At 34.8% G+C, this 19,802-nt stretch overlaps 1 protein-coding gene across 2 annotated transcripts in view; it reads left to right on the top strand.

Annotated features, from left to right (window-relative positions):
- The window catches only part of NR3C2 (nuclear receptor subfamily 3 group C member 2), a 401,382-nt gene that overhangs the window by 287,238 nt on the left and 94,342 nt on the right, over positions 1-19,802 (top strand). For both annotated transcript variants that reach the window (XM_036763399.1, XM_036763398.1), the window contains exon 4: positions 3,607-3,723. In XM_036763399.1, coding sequence (XP_036619294.1) covers positions 3,607-3,723 — 117 coding nt within the window. The remainder of the gene's footprint in view (positions 1-3,606; positions 3,724-19,802) is intronic.

The following is a 19,802-nucleotide window of genomic DNA, read 5'->3' on the forward strand; positions in this document are numbered from 1 at the left end:
ATAGTAGTAGGTGCTTAATAAATGCTTATTGATTGATTATATCATTTGATCTTCACAGTAACTGTGAGGAAGATAGTACTGGTGTATTCATTCCATTTTATAGGTGAGAAAACTGAAACTTAAAAGATAAGTGATTTAATTGATGGTACAGAAAGAGGAAATGGCAAACCACTCCAGCATCTTTGCCAAGAAAACCCCAAATGAGGTCACAGAGAGGTAGACATGACTAAACAGCAACAAACAGAAAAAGGACTCAATCTTAAGTCCTCTAACCCTAAATCTAGCATTTTTTCTCCTTTTTAGCACGGCTTTAGTGTACATAATATTATCTGAAGTACTACAATTGTGTAGAAGATAATTAACAAACTAGAAGTGAAATAATCATTTTAAGTGATAAGCACAGTCTAGTGTTATACCTTAAAACACTATAGAACTATCAGCTATCATCTGTAAGTCATCAGAATAAGACTTTTGAAACTCATAAGCCATCTGTTGGTTTTTAGCAGTAGTATTGGGTGAAAAAAATCAAAGATGATACAGGTAGAATACTATTACAGCCCCATCACCATTATACTGAAGGATTCTTACACAACAGAAGTGAAGCCAATTAGTTCAGTTTCCTGGGGAAAAAAATGCTGATGAGGTTCTGACTATAGATGCAGCCCCTCTGTATGTCAGTTAGGTCTACTTTATTCTATATTCACAAATGGCATCCCTCACCCTTACCGGTCTCATAGATTCAGACCATTGGTCAAACCAGAGAGTATGTATGGATCAGTATAACTCTACCAAAATCACTATATCCTCACCAAAAACACATTCCCTACTTAGGGTGAGTGAGCAATACCTTATATATAAAACAAAACAAAAAAAACCCCAAAATTGTTATAATCAAAATACACTATACTAAATAGACTACATACATGTACATATATCACCATGTTATGTTTTTGCTTTAATGAAGCAATAAAATGATTTTATCTTCATACTGTGGTAGGCTTTCCAAGAGCACCACTAAAGGAACCTTGCATTGGCCACACAGCCCTCTGGGATTTGTTGTTCTTCTTAGTTGAGGAAGAGAATAAACTAACAGCCTTGGAAGGCCATGAGGTAGAGTTTTGAAGATAACAGGGTGAGGATCTTGAGGGAAGGAGTATCTTGCCTTTTGCTCTGTACTATCCTCATCTTTCCCTTCCTTCACCTTTCTACATGTGCTTCCTTCGCCACCCCTTCTACTGGGAACAAAGGAAGCTCCTCAGTCATTTTTGACTGCTCTATGGACCCATTCATCACCATTCTCTGTTCCCAGACCAAATCTCTCTTCCCTAGCCACCAGTCCCTAAGATATGTTGTCTCCTTCTCTTAGAATGTAAGCTTCTTGAGGTCAGGGACTGTCTCACTTTTGCATTTATACACCTAGCACTATGTGCCTGGTACATAGTAGGGGCTTAATAAATCAAGCAAGGTCAAGAAGCATTTATTAAGTGTATACTATGTGCAGTCATTGTGCTAAGTACTAGGAATGCAAATATAAGGAAAAAAAGCCCTTGCCTTCAAGAAGCTTACTTTCTAATGGGGGAAGAGAACACATGAAAGTGAGCTGAAAAGGGGAGTAGGCTGAAGGTATAAGGCAGGGCATGGTAAAGAAAGTCTTGTGGAGATGAGTCAGCAGTGCAGCCTAGAGAGGAATGAAGCCTTTCTCATTTATTCACTTGTCCCTTCAGACCTGGCTGGGTGAAAACCAGCTAAATCTAAGAGTCACATGGAGTAGGCATAAATAAAAAGCACGCAAAAATCTGAGAGCAGCTCATATGAAAACACACAGTTGATTGCAAGTTCAACAGAAATCAACTGTCTGATCTGACTACCAGCAAAGTCAGCAGGGTAATAATCCCATTAGAGTGTCTTGTTTAGCAGATTGCCACATTTTAATGGTTGCAGGTCCAAAGAGATAACAACAGAATAGGAGACTTGTAACCATGTCATTTGAAAATACTGGGAATGTTTAACCTGTAGAAGTGAAGATGTAAGGAGCACATGTATTTGAAAAGCTGAAGGATTAAAACTTGTTCTGTATAGATGCAGAGAGCAGAATGAAGACCAGTGAACCAGATTTGATGTTCCTGAGGTCTTCCAATTCCAACATTCTGTGCTTTTTTTTCTTTTAAATTTTAGACCCCTTAATTCAGTCCTCATAGCTTCTGTGGCTTAGCTCTTCCTTTTATCAAAGGTATTTGCAATACTTAATACAATTGTGTTAAAATTTTACACTTTATCCTATAGGTCCTTGACACTCTGAAATATATTCTAATGAGAGAGATAAAAACCATGGAAAGTTTCAGCTTTAAGTCAGATGGAAAAGTCCTGTGGTCCTTAGGGTACAGTGGCAAAGCAGATGTTAATGAGTCTTCTTTAATGTCATTTCCACTAATAAAATATAATTTTCTGATGTTTAATCATTTAAGAGGATCAAGGACTCTGGTGGCAAGAACTTTTCCTCTTTGGTTCTTTAGTAACTGTGGCCATGGCACCTGCAGGTACAGTTTACCAGGCTGCATCTCCACCAGGGTGGCTTGCCAGGATGATAGACTCATGCACTGAGGTGGAAGCATTACTATTCCTAAGGCTTTCGGGTTTAGGATCCTGGGCTGTGTCCATCAGGATCTGAGGAGAGATGATGGTCAAGGTGGAAGCAGTAGTTTGACTTTCCTGGCAAATACTGCCTCCTATTAGATTAGGAAACTGAAACCCAGATGGGTTAGTAGGTTGTGGAATGAGAGTTCGAACCTATGTGTTCTGATTACCACCCACCACTCTTGCCATTATACCATGTCCCATCTCAATTCCACAAATTTAAAATTTTGTAAAATATTTGCATAAAATGGGTACACATACATCTATAGTACAATTGGGTCTTTATTTACCTTGTTAGAAGATCTGAACAAATATTATGTGGTGGCCTTAAAAAGTCAATACAGCTTTCCTGGAATTCGAACTTTGAGGCTCTAGCGGTCATCTATATCTGAGTTATTATACAACTCAAGAATTATTGATATGTATATTAACATTAAAAACTGAAAAGGTTGAAATCTCTTATGTCTATATCATACTGTTATGGTTGCTAAAATAAACTCATAATAGTAGTAATGATAGCTAGAATTTTTATAGGGCTTTAAGGTTTGCAAAGCACTTTATAGATAGCGTCTCTTTATCCTCACAACTACCACTGGAGGTAGGCTATTATTATCTACATTTTACAGATGGGGAAACTAGAGCAGACAGGAGACCTTGCACAGGGTTACAGAGCTAATAAGTCTCCGAGCCTGGATTTGAACTCAGGTCTTCCTATCTCCAGGACTAGTGCCCTAGCCATTACCAGAGCTGCCTTGGAGATCACATTACGGATGAAAAGGACCATCCTTATATTGTTACCTTTGCCTGTTTTAGAAAGAGTTTTCAGGAATTGAGATCATATCTAATGGAAAGGAGATTTCATGATTGGTATTGGATTGAACTGATTTCTGATTAAAAGTGAGAATCATATATTTTTAAATGACAATGGAAATTTTTAAAATTTATTTCATGATCTTTTTTTTCTTGATTCAGGGCAACACAATTACTTATGTGCTGGAAGAAATGATTGTATTATTGACAAAATTCGAAGGAAGAATTGTCCTGCCTGCAGACTTCAGAAATGTCTACAAGCTGGAATGAATTTAGGTGGTGAGTATTAATAGTTGTACGTTTAAATTTTAATAAGAAAAATGAGTAAGAATTATCTAGTGCTTCCCCGGGCCTCACATTTAAAGTGCAAAAAAGTACACAAAGGTTCTAAATTATTTTGAGGAAATAGGTGTTTTATGTTTTTTAAAAAATGTGTAGAGGGTTTAGTATAAATGATTGACAGTTTTAAGATCTGTTTGGCACAGTGACATTGCCAGTGTTTATAATATGAACACTAAGCCTATTTTTTGAACTCATATGGTCTGAATTAAGCTAGTAAGTTTTTAAAGTACACACACATATGTTACTTGTAGAAATGCAAACACACACATAGCATAAGTCTACAATGCTTAAAACACATTTTAAGAATTATATTTCCAAATTGTATCGATGGCGGCTATAATGTACAGGTTGGTTTTTAACTTGCATCTACAATTTGCTGTAAGTGGGGTTTGGATTAGTGTTTGATTTAAAATTCATGTAATTTGATGTTGGTTGCTGTACGTGGCTTAGGTTTTGTGGTTTGGGTAATAGGTTTTACTAGAAAGGTTTCACTTGACTCTGTGATTAAAAGTGAAGAGTGGGAAATGAGCTACATAGAAATTAATTTCTGAGAAAGTATTTTTTCTTATCTATATTAGAGTCTGCCCACCTTTAATTCAAACATTTGCTAGGTACAGACTTTTTGTTTTCTTTCTTGAATCATCCTATAATCATAGGATTTAGAGCTAAGGGGGAACTTTGCTCATCTTAAAGATGGAAAAAAAAGTTAAAAGGATGGAGTTGATGAAAATTAAGAGATAGACCTTTGGTGACACAGGTAGCTCAGAAAAATTATACTTAGTATGAAAGTGACAAAATACATCAGAACCTTTTCTTGTGACTTTCCTGATCTATTTATTCTGAACCTATTTATTAGCACTTTTTGTATAGAAAGCATTCTTCTGAGTCTGAAATCCAGAGACAAAAGATGGAGTAGTTCCTGTCTTCAAGGAATTTAGATATCGTATTTATAGATATAAGTAAATACAAGAGAAAGTATATAAGTAAATATAAATAAACTTAAAAGCTGTGAGGTCCAAGAAAGGCTGTTAATTTAAGGCTTTCTTAACCAATATATGGCCCTCAGGGATTAATTTTTAGTTGAGTTTGACACCACTTGTCTAGACAATAGATAGTTCTTCATCCACTTAATTTTCCCTATACACACATATACATAAATATATTCACATATATACTATACGTACTATATATAATACACATACATTCATACACATGTACATATACATATATATGTATAAAACTGTCTTGATTTTTTGATCATAGATCTCATTGAATATGTTCTTTTATGTTCAGTTCTATAAAATATCTAAAAATATTTTCTTTGTTCCTTTGAACAAAATTCTGAATATTTAAAATGAAAGAACATTTCAAATGCCATTTTTAAAAGATACTATGTATGTATCATAGGTCATATCAGTCTATTTAAATTTCATATCATTTACTGAAATTCTTTAGAAATTGAAAATAGGACTAACTCATTCTATTGTGATGTTGCAGTGTTTTCAAGTGTAATGTCTATGGTAACAAAATTCAGTCATGCTGAAGACCTATTTCCCCTTTGCCTATTGCTTATGTCGATGACAGTAATTCAGTAATAGCTTTTGTTGGTAAAAGTGAAATTTTTCTTTAATCTTTCACAGAAAGCTTTTGGTATATTTTGTTACTTCACTTTTATTATTTTTAGTTTATGCCTGGAAAACAAAAATTGCTGGAAGTAGTGTGATAAAGTTCATTTCTTTAATATGCAGTATTTGACAGTTTTGAAAAAAAGGAAAAAAATGTAGATTAGATTCCCTTCTATTTCTGTTTGAATATTGCCTCCCAGTCTCTAGGCTGAGCTGAGCTGCTTTTCCTCTTCAAAGGTTTACTTTAGTCTGGTTCACATCACCCTTGTGATATAGGCCAAAGGGGAATGGGAATTGAGTATTTTATTTAAAATGGCTTTTCTAGTGGTGCAAGATAGAGAACAAGATAAATGTAAAACTTCCTTTCCTGAGCTTGAAGTGGGATGGTAAGAAGCTATTCTCATCACTGACTACCCTTGCCTTCCAACCCAAAATATGTTCTCCTTAACAATCGAATTCCTTGATTCTGATGAATGAGGAAGAATTAAGCAAAGAGAAAAGAGAAGCATTTTATAATATTAGGAAGCTTATTTAATTATATACATATAGATATATTTCACAATAGAATTACATAAACAAACTCAATAAACATTTATAAAATTGAACATTTATTGGTAGAAGCCTCCCTAAAACAGTAGCACTTGAACATTTTGTGTCATAGACTGCTTCTCAGGGGAACATTTTAGTGCATAAAACAAAATACTTAGGATTACAAAGGAAACCAATTATATCGAAATATAGTATTAAGAATATCTTCTTAAAAGACCAAGAACAAATGCCAAAAGGGCTGTAAAACACGCCCTTTGATCCAGCGTAACCACTAGTAGGTCTATATCCCAAAAAGATCCAAAAAAAGGGGAGGGAAGGAGAAGAGACATATCTGTAGAAGGATATTTATAGCAGCTCTTTTTGTGGTGGCTAAGATTTGGAAATTGGGAGGATGCCCATCAATTGAGCAATGGCTGAACAAGTTTTGGTATACGATTATAATGGAATATTAATTGTGCTGTAAGAAGTGATGAGCAGGATGCTTTCAGAAAAATCTGGACAGACTTAACATCAACTGATATAGATTGAATTGAGAAGAACCAGGAGAACATTGTACACAGTAACAGCAACATTGTATAATGATGAATTGTGAATGACTTAGCTACTCTCAGCAATACAGTGATTCAAGACAATTCCAAAGGACTCATGATAAAAAATGATATCCTCTTCCAGAGAAAGAACTTATGGAGTCTGAATATAGACATCCTATTTTTCTCTTTCTCTCTTTTCTTCATTTCTTTCTTTTTGTCCTATTTTTCTTCCGCAAAATGACTAGCATGGGAATGTTTTACATGATTACACATGTATAACCTGTATCAGGTTGCTTACCATCTCAGGAAAAGGGAGGGGGGAAGAGAGAGGGAGCGAGAGAATTTGGAACTCAAAATTTTAAAAAAATGAATATTAGAAGTTATTCTTACATGTAATTAAGAGAAAATAAAATACTAGTTTTAAAAAAAGTTCACAGACCCCAAGTAAAAACCCCTGTCTTAGAGTGACATTGAACCTTCTAATGAAAACTTTACATATATGTTACTTAGGCCTTATCTAAGTTAAGCATTGCATTTTCATGTGTAAAAGCCCCCCATTCTGACACCCCCACCTCTCTAACCCTTTTAAATACTTGCTATGTCCTCTGTACTCCAGCCAGATTAAATGACCAATGTGCCCAAACAGTTTGTACTTTTCTTCTCTATGCTTTTGTTCACACTATTCCCTATCTTAGAATTTCCCTTTCCTTCTTCCCCCAATTCCTATCAACACTTTAAAGCCTAATTTCAGATTTCTATCTCCTCTGTGGAGACTTCTCTGATCTTTCCTCTGTTGGTAAAAACCTTTTCCCCCTTAGGAAAAGGAAAGGAGGGTATAAGCATTTATAATGTTTTAGGCACTTTGTTAAATGATCCTTAGACTCAACATAATATTCCTTTGCACTCCTCTCATTTGCTTATCATGTATTGTTGCTTATTATGGCTAACTATTTAAATAGCTTTCTGTTAGACTGTAACCTCCATGAGGACAGGGAATATGCCTTATCTTTACTACTATCAAATCAGGTACATGGCATGTTAGTAAGCACTTAACAAATGTATTTTGAATAACTGAATCAGAAGCTTGCCTCTTAGGAGATGCATAAACAATTCATCCTTAGAATCAAACATGCTAAACATGAAGCAAGGGCTAAAGAGCAATTTCCAACAAATTGAAAATAAATATGTTAACTAAAGAAAAGTATCTCTGTGTTTGCCGGAAACTGTTGGCGTGGCCAGTTCTTACAAAAAAAAAAAATCATTCTTGTAAGAGAAAGCATAGGTTGGTCCCTAGAGAGAAACTTCATTTAATACCAAAAAGCCAGTCAAAGACACATTTTTCTTATCTTAAAATTCACTTAAGGAAATCCTTCAGCAGTCTGTGGTATCTGTGGGTGTTTTAAAAAACCCAAGTATAGTGATTTTTGTGAATAAGTCCCCATTCTTTAGTTAGTTTCCTCTTTCCTATCCCCACCCTCAAGCTTGTGGACTTAAAATAAATAAAATCTCAGAGTAGTCATGCTTAAATTGTGTCTAGGATAGAGAGCACAAAATAGAAAATATAACTTTTATGCAGGAGTAGAAAACTATAAGTTTTCAGTCTCCAAATGCAAGAGTAGAAAAATCAAATACCATATTGATACAAATCACATTTTTTCAAACCTATTTCTTCAAGATTTGATATATGTAAAAATGGGAACTAACCTCCTATGTAAGAGTCAACAAAGTACAACCAGTAGTGGCTTTCCATGTGATTTTCAATATGACTTTCTGGAAAGCTTTATTCTGACTGGATTATCAAGAGCAACATTAGAAAGACAATTGCTATTTTAAATCTGGCGAAAAGAGGTTTCAAAGATTATTTTTTAAATTTTTTTATCCTTTTAAATACTATAGGCTCATTTTCAATATTATTCTAAGATCATGAAAATAATGGAAAATGATATAAATTAATCATGCAAATTCGTGAGTCATTTACTGACCAGATGGATCTTCATTCCTAAAATGTAATCCTTGTTATGTCCCCGTCCCAGTCTTTGTCCTCATTCAGAGTTCCCCTAAATGGTCACTTTTTCTATGGAGCCTTCCCTGAGCCCTACAGTTGTTAGCGTTTTCCCCTGCCTCTGTTTTCCTTATATTCTCCTCATCCATATATATATATATATATAGAATAGTATAATCCCTTTGAAGAAAATCAAGTTTCACTTTTGACATAAACCAGTAGTAAGATGAGGTCCAAGATTTTTTTCCATGCTTTTTGTGTCTTCACCTCCTTCAGATATCACATATTTTGGTCCCTGGTTCTGACAATTTTGTTGCCTCCAGCTCACATCTTGTTTTTCTCATCTTTGTCGTGTGTGAGTGTGTGTGTGTGTGTGTGTGTGTGTGTGTGTATGTGTATGCATGCGTGTGTGCATGTGCCATTTCTACTTTCTCCATATGTACATCTGGACCTGTAGTATTAGGATCCAAGTGTGGTGATTCCACCATCCTTAATGGATAAAATAATTTTTAAAATCATTTTTGGAAATCTAAATTTTTCTTTTGTTTGGAGTCCTTCCTTTTACAGCTTTGAAAATCCCTGAGATGACTTTGTTGAGTTGCGATCTTACTAAGATTTCTTTAAACAGGTTTTACTCTTCACTGCTTTTCTTAGCTGTATATATGAAGTGATACTGCTCACTGTTTTCCTTCTAGGCAAGGTTTTAGAAATGAATTTATATTCTAATCTAATGTTACCCTTGGCAGCCATCTCTCTCTGTTTGGCAAGTAAATCAGATGTTTAGTGACTAAGGCATGTTCTAGGTTCAATGTTGTAGCAATTAATTTATCTTGGTTAAACTTTGGGATGAAATTATAATTGATGTTTGTCATTTCTGTTGGCCATTTCCCAATTTTGTTTCTCAGTTACCTCTTTAGATAATTAAAGATTAGTTCGATTCAATTGTGTACCTTTATTGTTTTCTTATTGTTATTATTCTTGCTAATTTGGCTTTCAAAAATTTTTACTTCTACTGATCAAAGGCTGGGAAAAAAGGGACCTAGAGAATATTAGTATCTACTGACATATATGTTTATATCCTATCTATACAAAATCCTTGAGAATCATCTATACAGGAATCAAAGATATCCTAGATATTAGTAGAGAAGAAGCAGTATTTCACTAGTGATAGTAAAAAATAGACACCATTTTTCAGTGATCTGAGAAATATAGGCGACCTAAAATCCTACCGTACCTTTGGTTTGTTGACTATTATAAAGCATTTGACTCAGTTAAGCAAATGCTGTCTTACAAGCTCTTTTACAAGTTATCTCCCAAATGGACGGAGATAGATGGGATATGAATCATTGGAAGAAACTCCCAAGTCCATACAATGACATCCATATCCTTAGCACCTAGCACAATGATTTTTATACTGATGTCTAATAAATGTTTGCGGAATTGAGATCATAGGACTAGAAGGAAATTTGAAGATCATTTAGTACAATTCCTTCTTTTTTTTACATGCAGAAAGTTGAGTCCAAAGTGATTAGCAATTTGACTAAAGCCATAGGAGTTAATCTCTAAAACTCAGGTTTCTTGAGGATTGTCATTAAGAAATCCTCAAGTGAATCTGAAAGGATTTGAAGAAAATGCTAAATCTGGAATCCACATTTCCATGAAATCAGTTTGTTAGAAACGAGTATGCTGAACAGTCAGGTTGTGGTTATAGGTTTCATTCATTTGACAGGTACATATTACCCAGCCTTATTATGTTCCATGGCTTAGGAAGCAGCACCAGCAAGTTCCATGCTTATTCTGTCAGATCAGAGGGATCAGAAAATGGGGATGGGGCTCAATATACCTTAATATCCTAGAATGTTTATCACAGAGTTGTGGATTGAATATTTTTACATATCCCTCCTCTCTTTTTTTTTCATTTTGTATGTTACCTTCTTTCTACTGGTGATTAGCAAAAATATCTATCAGAAAAATTACTGAAAAGATCAATATATTCCACAGGTGCTTGGAGTTATTAAATCTGGTTTTGAGATTTGTTTATTTTTCCAAACTGGAAAACAACTCATTTATAAATTTAATGATATCAGCTGATGTCAACCGTTATATCCTGTATTCTCATAGCAATGGGCTCATCCTCTCCTTATTTTAGTCATTGTCCAATGTAGCATTTTTAAAGGCTCTTTGTTGTTGTCCATTGCATTTTTTGCGAGCTTTGTCTTATTCCAAACTTGACTTTTCCTTAGCAACTTGGAAATATCTATGGATTCAATACCTAAGAATCTGAACTGAGCATATGATGTTCTGTGTAACCTTTTAAATGCCTCCTCCTTTTCTTTATTAAAATAATTTGAAATTGTGCCATCTATAGAACCAGCTCCTCTGTTAGCAGCTTGGGCTGTGTTATCATGCTTATCTTTTTCTCTGAGTTTGCGATCTCTTCTCCTAAAGCCTAGCGTACACATCAGACCTTGCCTGATATATCTCTCTTAATATAAATTCTAAGCCATTGGAGCCAATTTCTCCCAAGGTTGCTGTTTTATCAATTTGAACTACTGTTTCCTCTTTCTTGGTCAGGTCAGCAATTTCCTACCGAGTGTCCTCTATCTTATGAAAAATGAAATTGTTAGCAGGGCTTTGTCCATTGTCTTTTCTTAGAACTTCCTTTAGGGGTTGCCCCAGGAAAATCCTCAGAATTAACTTCATAGAACTGTCATAATTAGGGTTAGGGTAGAAGGGCAGGGAAGGAAGGGCACTAATGTCTAGAATTTTTAAATGACTGTTCAAGATTTATTTTAGGAAAATTTCTTTTTTATACTTGGTTTTTTAACCATCTTTCTTATTTCTCAAATTGGTCTAATTTGCAAGTGAAAAAATAGATCACAGCTAGTTTCATCTCTTCCATTTAAATTTAGATCCATAAAATAGATTACATTAGGAAATTAAACAGAATAAATGTAAATACTAATGAGAAATTAAACATTAATTAGCTTAGGAAATTTGCATATGATTGTAAGCTCACTTATTTTTACTTTAAAATTTTAAAAGTCTAGCCCACTTAGTTGAAAAGCATTGAACTGATATGGAGAGAGTACAGAGATTTCTGGACTGATAACAAGGGTGGCTCAGTCCACTCTATTGCCTTAAGCAAGTGTCACTTTTCTTATCTGCAATATAGAAAGAAATATTTGCCTTAATGTCTCTGGTGAGACTGAAATGATGTAATGGATTTAAAAGTAGTTTGAAAATTGGAAAATATTATACATACAGAAGGTGTGAGAACTTATTGAGCACATATATAAAATACAGGAAAGAACACTTATCTTAGAAACGCATTTTAATTCATTCTAAAAGGTTTCAAGCCTTTTGAACTATTTGGTTGCTCACCTCTAAACTACTCATTTTCTCTTCAGGTTTGGTTTGTCGGTTTTATGACTTCTTGGCATAGTAGATTAGAAAGCCTCTGCTCTTGACAACTTGAGGAAGTCAGCAGAGAACATGGGCTATCCATGTTATTCCTCACATTCAGAACATCACCAGACTGTCATTTTCTGATTGCACATTTCTTTGATGACATCCTTTATCCCACTTCAGGTCTGTAATTCCCAGTTTGTAATGTATTACAGTATATTCACACCCACCATGCACCCTATGGGTGATACTCATTTTCAGTTCTTCGGATACCATAGTATTCCAAGTCTTGTACCTATTCTTTTAAAATGTGAACAATATTAATATTAAAGAATCGGCTTTCTTTTTTTCTGGGAGAAGTTTGTGCTCATTAAAAGAATATTGTATTTTCCATAGGCAATCCAATCCAATCTCCTTGCCCTCCTTTTTTGGCCCCAAATGGGTATTGCTCCAGTATTTTAAGCAAAACAAAAAATACCATGTGGTTGTATTTTACTTTAGTAGTTAATAGAGTTAGGAAAAAGGAATAGTTTCCTACCATTTTATTATTTGCCAGTGTAATTGGTTTAACTGTTGAATTTCTGCTTTACTTACTTATTGGAATGATACTGTTAGACCAACACCATAATCTAGCCAAAATTATACTTGTTTTAGGTTTCTCATTTTGAGGTGGGTTTTTTTAGTATGTTGGATTTTCTGGTTTAAAGTTTAATTGCTTGTTTACTACCACAATCATTATGTTCATTATCTCTAGTTAGTAGTTAGCATCTTGTATGCATTCTTCCAAATTCCAGGTAGAAGACTTTTGTTTTTATTTGCTGAAGGAATTTTTATTGGAATTAATTTAAATCTTAACTTCTGAAAAAGAGATGGAAATTGTTAATTTTTGCTATATGTTATTTGCATTATCGGTACTATGGTTGATTAAATTTATCAAAAAATAGAGTGGGAATGTCTTGGGGAAGTATTCTAAAGATGCTCAATGAAAGACTGAATGACCACCTAATTGTAGGAGATGTTTCCAAAGAGATTCCTGTTTTTACTCTGGATTGAATTAAGTGATCCCTGTGGTCCCTTCCAACCCTAAGATTTTCAAATTCCAGAAATTGTGGTATTTAATCTCTTATTTTTTTTTTACCATATCTAATAAGACCAAACTCATTTGAAGGAGCTCTAAATGTAATGCCTTCAGCAGAGACAGTAGAATATAATCTGCTTTATTTGTGCACAGCTGAAAAAATCTCACCTTGGTCAGTCAAATCATTTTTCACTATCTTAATAGCCAGGTCACGTTTCTAAATAGTGGTTGTTCATACTTTCAAATTAATCGGAATAGAAAAGCCAGATAAGGGGGAGTAGCAACCTGGATGGGGAGGGAAGGGTGGCACTAGGGAATGGGTTGATGGTGCTGTGTTTTACTGATCCAGATCTCCTTTCTTCTGCTAAGAGAGTAAAAAAAGAGGGAGAAAAGAGATCAATAACTGCATCTTTGTATGAGCTAGAATGCTCTTTATAACATCAATTATAAGCCATTAAACACTCAATTTCAATGCATGGTATGAAAATGAGTAAACACAGAAAGATAAATTGAAGAAACATCTCACAGATCCTTGTGGAAGACTGGCTGCCAACAGAAGTATCATGTCTTTGGTTAATGCTAAAAATTCTTTTCATGTTGCACATTCATTTAAAATACTGTCAGAAGTCAGTTTCTCCTGGGATTGATGAAAGTTCACAGGCAACATGATATATTAAAAATAGAAATGGCCAAATCACAGTGTCATTTGCACTGCTTTTTCCTGAAATACCAAATGAGGAAATAATCTTTATTCACTTAGCAATTTTTCATTCAAATTCCTTATCCAAAAAAGTTTCATTTTGATTTTAAGAGGAAACCACTAATTAGCATGTGGTATATGGTTCCTTATGGGGGAGGAGTATCCTAGAAAGCTGTTATAAGCTAATGTATTCTACATTTTCATTTCCATCCTACACATCTTTATAAATTTGTCCTTGGAAATTAGCTTTTATTTGACGCCCGTGATTCATCCCAAAAAACTAACCAGCTTTAAATGTCATTATAAGTAATGACTTTAAATATAACTGATAAGCATTGTGGCTTTTATTATGATCATTCCAACTAATAAAACATTTTAAATGTACAAATGTCCTAGAGGCCCAAAGTATCAAAGATGAAGATGTAATCCATGTCTTCAAGGAGTTTACAGTCTAGATTAAATAAAAATTAAAGCTATGACTTTATTTTTCAATTCAGTGGTTCCATTGCTCCTCTTCCATTGAGTTATTATACATATATCTGTTTGTGTGTTAAATAAAATTATTGAGTTTCAAAATATTTCCCAATATAATTGTTCACTAAAATAAAACTCAAAATATAAAGAATTTCAAAGTAAAATTGACTTTTTAAATAATTTCATTTTTTATCTACTCAGAATATTTCACGAATCCATTCAGCATTTATTAGATATCCACTATTAGATACCTCTTCTGTGATAGAGACTGAGAAGGTAGAATTATAGCAAAAGACAGGGCCACTTCGCCGTTCAGGAGTAAAGTCTAATAGAAGTAAGAGAGCACTTTAGAGATGTGAGTTTATTTTGATTAAGATTTGCAAAGTGCTTATAGATGAGGATACTATGGCTCAGAAAGGTGAAATAACTTTTCCCCTGTCTTTCAATTATGTGTTCTGATCAGGGCAGAGTATAGAGAAAGTATCATAACCCTAGTTTGAAACCATATCCCTCTTTAAAAAGAAGACAGTGATGAGAAAGAAACATTCTTAACCCATTCATCTATATTTAATATAATTTGCTTCTGTTCCAACTTTTTAAAATAGATTTTCTTCTTCCCCCCTTTATGATCCACTCTCTAAAATTGGAATTTGTTTTTCTTATGACTAATTTCTCCTTAGATCTATCTTCTCTACTCACCTCCATCTCTTTTCTCCCTTTCCTTGTTTTATTCCCTCTTTAGTTTAATAGATTTTTGCACCAAACTATGTGTGTGCTCAACCTTCCTTTGGTTTAAATAAATCATGTAATTCAGATGATTCATGTTTACTTTGCCCCCTCCTAACTTTCTTCCCCCACGTTTGCATAGTCTGTTCACATGCCCTAATTATGTGAGATAGTAAGTTTAATTTCCCTTTCGTTCCCTTATATATTCCTTTTTCCTTCCCTTTTTTTCTCTTAAAAATATCAAAATATAAAAGAAGCCCTTTTCCCAGGCCTAGCCATATTTATTTCCTTCATGACCCTCAAAGACAGGGTTCTGAGGGGAAACTCATTTCTTCTCCCCTTTCATCATCATAAAGACCCTCCCAGTTGCTCAAAAGTATTTAACTTTCTAGGCTTCTTTTGACTCCTTTGTTTGCATTTGAAAAACATCTATTCAACTCTGGTCTCTTCAGCAAGAATACTTGGAAATTCTCTATTTCATTTAATCTCCATTGCTCCCTCCACTCCCACTCCTCATAAGATTATCTTCACTTTTGCCAAATAAGAAATTCTTAGTTGTAAGCCTTTATCTTTTAGTTTTTGAAATATTCTGTTCCAGGCTAGCCTCTCTTTTACATGGGTTACTTCTGAATCTTGTATGATCCTGAATCTTCTTGATACTTGAACTTTTTTTCTGGCTAATTGCTTCTTCTTTTATTAGGAAGCACTGGAGTTTGGTTATGACATTCCTGGGAGTTTTTATTTTAGAGTTCCTTTCAGAAGTTGGCCTGCAGATTCTTTATCTTTTTACTTTGGCCTCTAGTTCTAATAGTTCTGGATAGGTTTCTGTCTTTTTTTCTTGAAATAGAAGCTAGTATTTTTTGTGGTCAGGGTTTGAGTCCTAGATTATCCATAACCTGTTTTCTAAATCAGTTATTTCTTAAAGGCATACCTTATATTTTCTTCTATTTTTTAGCATATGGATTTTATTGTGGTATCTCTCAGTGCCTCGGAATCATTGATCTCTCTTTCTCTGGTCCTATCTAATATTTAAAGAATTTGTTACTTGAGTAAGGTTTTGCATGTTCTGTGTTAAGTTGTTTGATCTTTTTCCAAGTTTTTCTTCTAGTGATTTCATTTCCTTTCCCGTTCTTTACTCTAGGACTCTCATTTCAAGTATATTATCATTTTAAAACTCTTGCTTCATTCTTTGACAAATTCTTTTAGAGTTTATGACAATTACATGATTTTTTCATGAATTTTTGATTGGAGATGATGTGAAATTATTCTTTATTCCTGTGTTTGTGTCTTGTAAACCTCTGCTCCATCATATTTCCTTTTGATTTGCATTTTCCTCTTTTTACTCATTGCTTCCAGTCTTCTTAAATTGGAACCTTATGTCAAGGGCTAGGCTATGTGCTCTTCTGAGAAGAATGATGGGTCCCTTTTTTGTCCCATTATGGACCTCTCTGGGGCCTGGTTAATGAGAACTGTCTATTTCAAGAACCTCTAGAGGGGCTCCAGCCAACGCATGTGCTAGGACAATGAAAATACATTGAGTCGATTGATCTAGGGTGTACCTTTATTATCACCATCCTGGTCTGAGCCCTCAGACTCCTGAGCCTCAGTTCAGCATCCAAGCAATACATCAGCTAGTTCCAGGCATCCTTGGTTGTCTCTGCTCCAGGCTCCTAACTCCATACATCTGATATACAACTTTAGACTCTAGGATTTCCTGGTTGTTCTTTGACCCCAGTCTGGAAGACTTGTATTTTCTGAATTCTGGAGCCAGGATTTTCTCTCTGGCCCCTTTTTCTGGTGCCTACAGGCTTCTGGAAATTTTTGTGTGAATTTGAGCTGTAAAAATGCATTTGTTACAGTCTTCCTTGGATTTCTTGATCATTATTCATTCTGTTGCTTTTTAAAAAAAAATCTTGATGAAATAGTTATAAGAGCAGGCTATTTTGCTTCAATTTTGAAAAGACTATGCATTATGTCTCTCTTAATAATATGCCTAGAGTTGGTTATATTAACTTTCTTTCTTTCATATTACAATGTTGACTCAGGTTTATGTAGTCCACTAAAACCTCCAGCTCTTTATCAGATAAACTACTCTCTAGCTATGCCTCCCATATCTTGTACTTATGTAATTCATTTTCATAGCCCATCTTGTCAAGGTCACTGTCCCTCATTTGGTCCAATGGCTCACATAGAACCAGCCAGTTTAAACAAATAGTCCTTTGACTAAAATCATAATCAAATGCCTCCAAGTTAGAAGCAGTTCTCAAGATCATTTAAAAGCAGACCAGAGAATAAAAACAGAAAAAACCACAGAGTAAAAAAAAAAAACCAGCAAAGATATTTTTAAAAGCAGTCAATGAAGAGATTCCCTGGGGTTGCAGGAGCTCCGTGACAGTCTCTAAAAATACTTTTTTAATCTTCTTGTCCATAGGGCCATCAGCTGGATCCTAGACAAGTCTGCTCAGGGACATTAATTCTAATTGCCCCATGCCTATGCCACAACTTCCTTGCTTGCAAAGAGCTTAGTTAATATTGTGGGAATAGAGAAGGGCGGAAGTAATAACATACCTCCCCAGTTCCACCAGTAGCTTGGCCCCAATGGCTTACAAGCGTATGGTTTCAGATTTTTTTGCTTTCAAATTGGACCTTATTGCATTCAGCCCAGTGTTCATGTCTGTCTAGATTATTTAGTAGCCTGACTGTCGTCCACTGTGTTAGCTATCCCTCTGAACTATGTCCTCTGCAGATAGACCAATTGATAGAACTGGGAAAAGTTAGTCTAGGGGGTCATAATCATAGTCTTCAGGTATTTAAAAGACTAATTCAGTAGAGAAATTAGTCTTGTATGTGGGCCTAGAGAATAAAAGTAGGAATGAAGGGTAGATATTGCAAAGAGGAAAATTTGGGTTTAATGTAAGCAAAAACATCCTAACAATTAGAGCAGTGGTGGGATTCAGCCAGTTCTCACTGGTTCGGTAGAACCAGTACCTAATTTTAGGTTGAGTTGGGTGAACTGGTTGTTAGTGGGGGCGGGGCCTGCAAATGGGTTGTTAGCAGGGGCTGCACCTTGGCTCAGTTCTGTGGAGAACAAGTTGTTAATTTATTTGAATCCCACCACCGAATTAGAGTTAGCGAAAAGTGGAATTGACCAACTAGCTCAGGAAGGTAGTGGGTTGCTCATCAATCAACTGAAAGTCTTCAAGGAAAGGCTGGATCACCAGCTTTTGTTATGTTGTAAATGGGACTCTTATCCAGGTTCTCAGGTTCCATGTTCACTGGAGACACACATTTGTCAGTCAGCATACAAACACCAGAGTGATCTGGAAAACTAACTTGCTTATGCCAGGTTTAGAAGCCTGATGCCACATTATTAGTTAAGTCGTTTCTCCTGGTATTCTTTAAATGTGCCTAAATTGTATGCATATAAATTACTTACCTATTTGAGCCTCTGTTTCCATATCTGTAAAATAGGAATTTTGGACTAGATGACTTCAGAGGTCCCTTCCATCCCTGAATTTATGATCTTATATCCTATGAAATAGATATTTGGAGTTTAAAAGTGCAATATTATGTGTCTGTATGTATTTGTATTTTTAAAGTGTCTTTGTACATTTACATACATAGCATACATACCACATATAATTTAAAAGTGTAACATTAGAAACATTTTTTAGTATCTTGAAGTCCAGATGGGGTATGTGTGTGTAAATTTTTTTAACATCTATGCATCTTCTAGGAATTATGCATAGAAGCTACTTTTCTATATTGAGACTAAATTTCAGGACTTAAAATAAATTTCAGTGCTTCTTAATATACTTTTGTGATTTTTGTTCTTTATTTGGAAAACATATTCATAATTTTTCTCGCCTATTCCTATAACCACCAACCACCACTACCACCAACAAAGACTTTCTCTATCATATACTATTTTTAAAATTCATCTTTATTCATTTTAATTCTTTAAAAAGCAAATCTTTTCTCCTTCAGGTTCTCTATCCCTACCCTTCTGAAATTTCAGGCTAATTGTTTCATTTGTTTTTGTGTAGTCTGTACTTTAGCTTTTTACTCATTTTTTTGCTATCTCCCTAAGCAATCTCAAGTTTACCCTTACATCCCTTGTATCTAGTTTTAAATGCATTTAGCTTTAGTAACTTCTTTAGAGAGGCATAAGTTTAATAGTTATACAGTAAGGACTGGACCAGTGATTTCATTCCTACAGGCAATCACCAGGTAAGGAAATGTCTACCAGTGCCTTCTATCTCCTTGTGTTCTTAGTTTCCTAGAGGACTGAGATGTGTAGTAACTTTCCAGGTTCACATAGCCAGCCAATACATGTTGGAAGCAAGACTTGAACCCAGATATTCTGGATCTCAGTGCCACCGTCTGTCTATTCTACCATGCCAAACCCAAACTCTAGCATACTTTCTAAGGTGACTGGAGTCCTGAAATTGTAGTCAGGCAGGCAACATTTATTAAACATTTACTATCTGCTGTGCTTTTTTGTCATGTTCTAACATTGTTTAGGTTGTACCAGAATGTGTTCAATTTATGATACTTTGATACCTAAGGCTATATTTTAATGGTAGTTATTTCAGATCTGGATTTTAATGATTCAATGCTTATGGATTTTCATGTAGCATGATATAAAGCAATTGTTAGATCCCTTTCCCAAAGCCATTCTTTATTTTGGTCAGACTCTCAGTGCAGAAAGATATAGTTCCTTTTCAGTCCTTTCAATTGTGTCTGACTTTTCATGACGCCATTTGGGGTTTTCTTGGCAAAGATACTGGAGTGCTTTTCTGTTTCCTTCTCCAGCTCATTTTACAGATGAGGAAACTGAGGCAAACAGGATTTAGTGACTTGCTGAGGGTCACACAGTTAATAAATGTCTAACGCCAGATTTGAACTCAGGAAGATAAGTTTT

Source organism: Trichosurus vulpecula, chromosome 6 (genome assembly GCF_011100635.1).
Source record: "Trichosurus vulpecula isolate mTriVul1 chromosome 6, mTriVul1.pri, whole genome shotgun sequence".
In the NCBI taxonomy this organism is placed as follows: Eukaryota; Metazoa; Chordata; class Mammalia; order Diprotodontia; family Phalangeridae; genus Trichosurus; species Trichosurus vulpecula.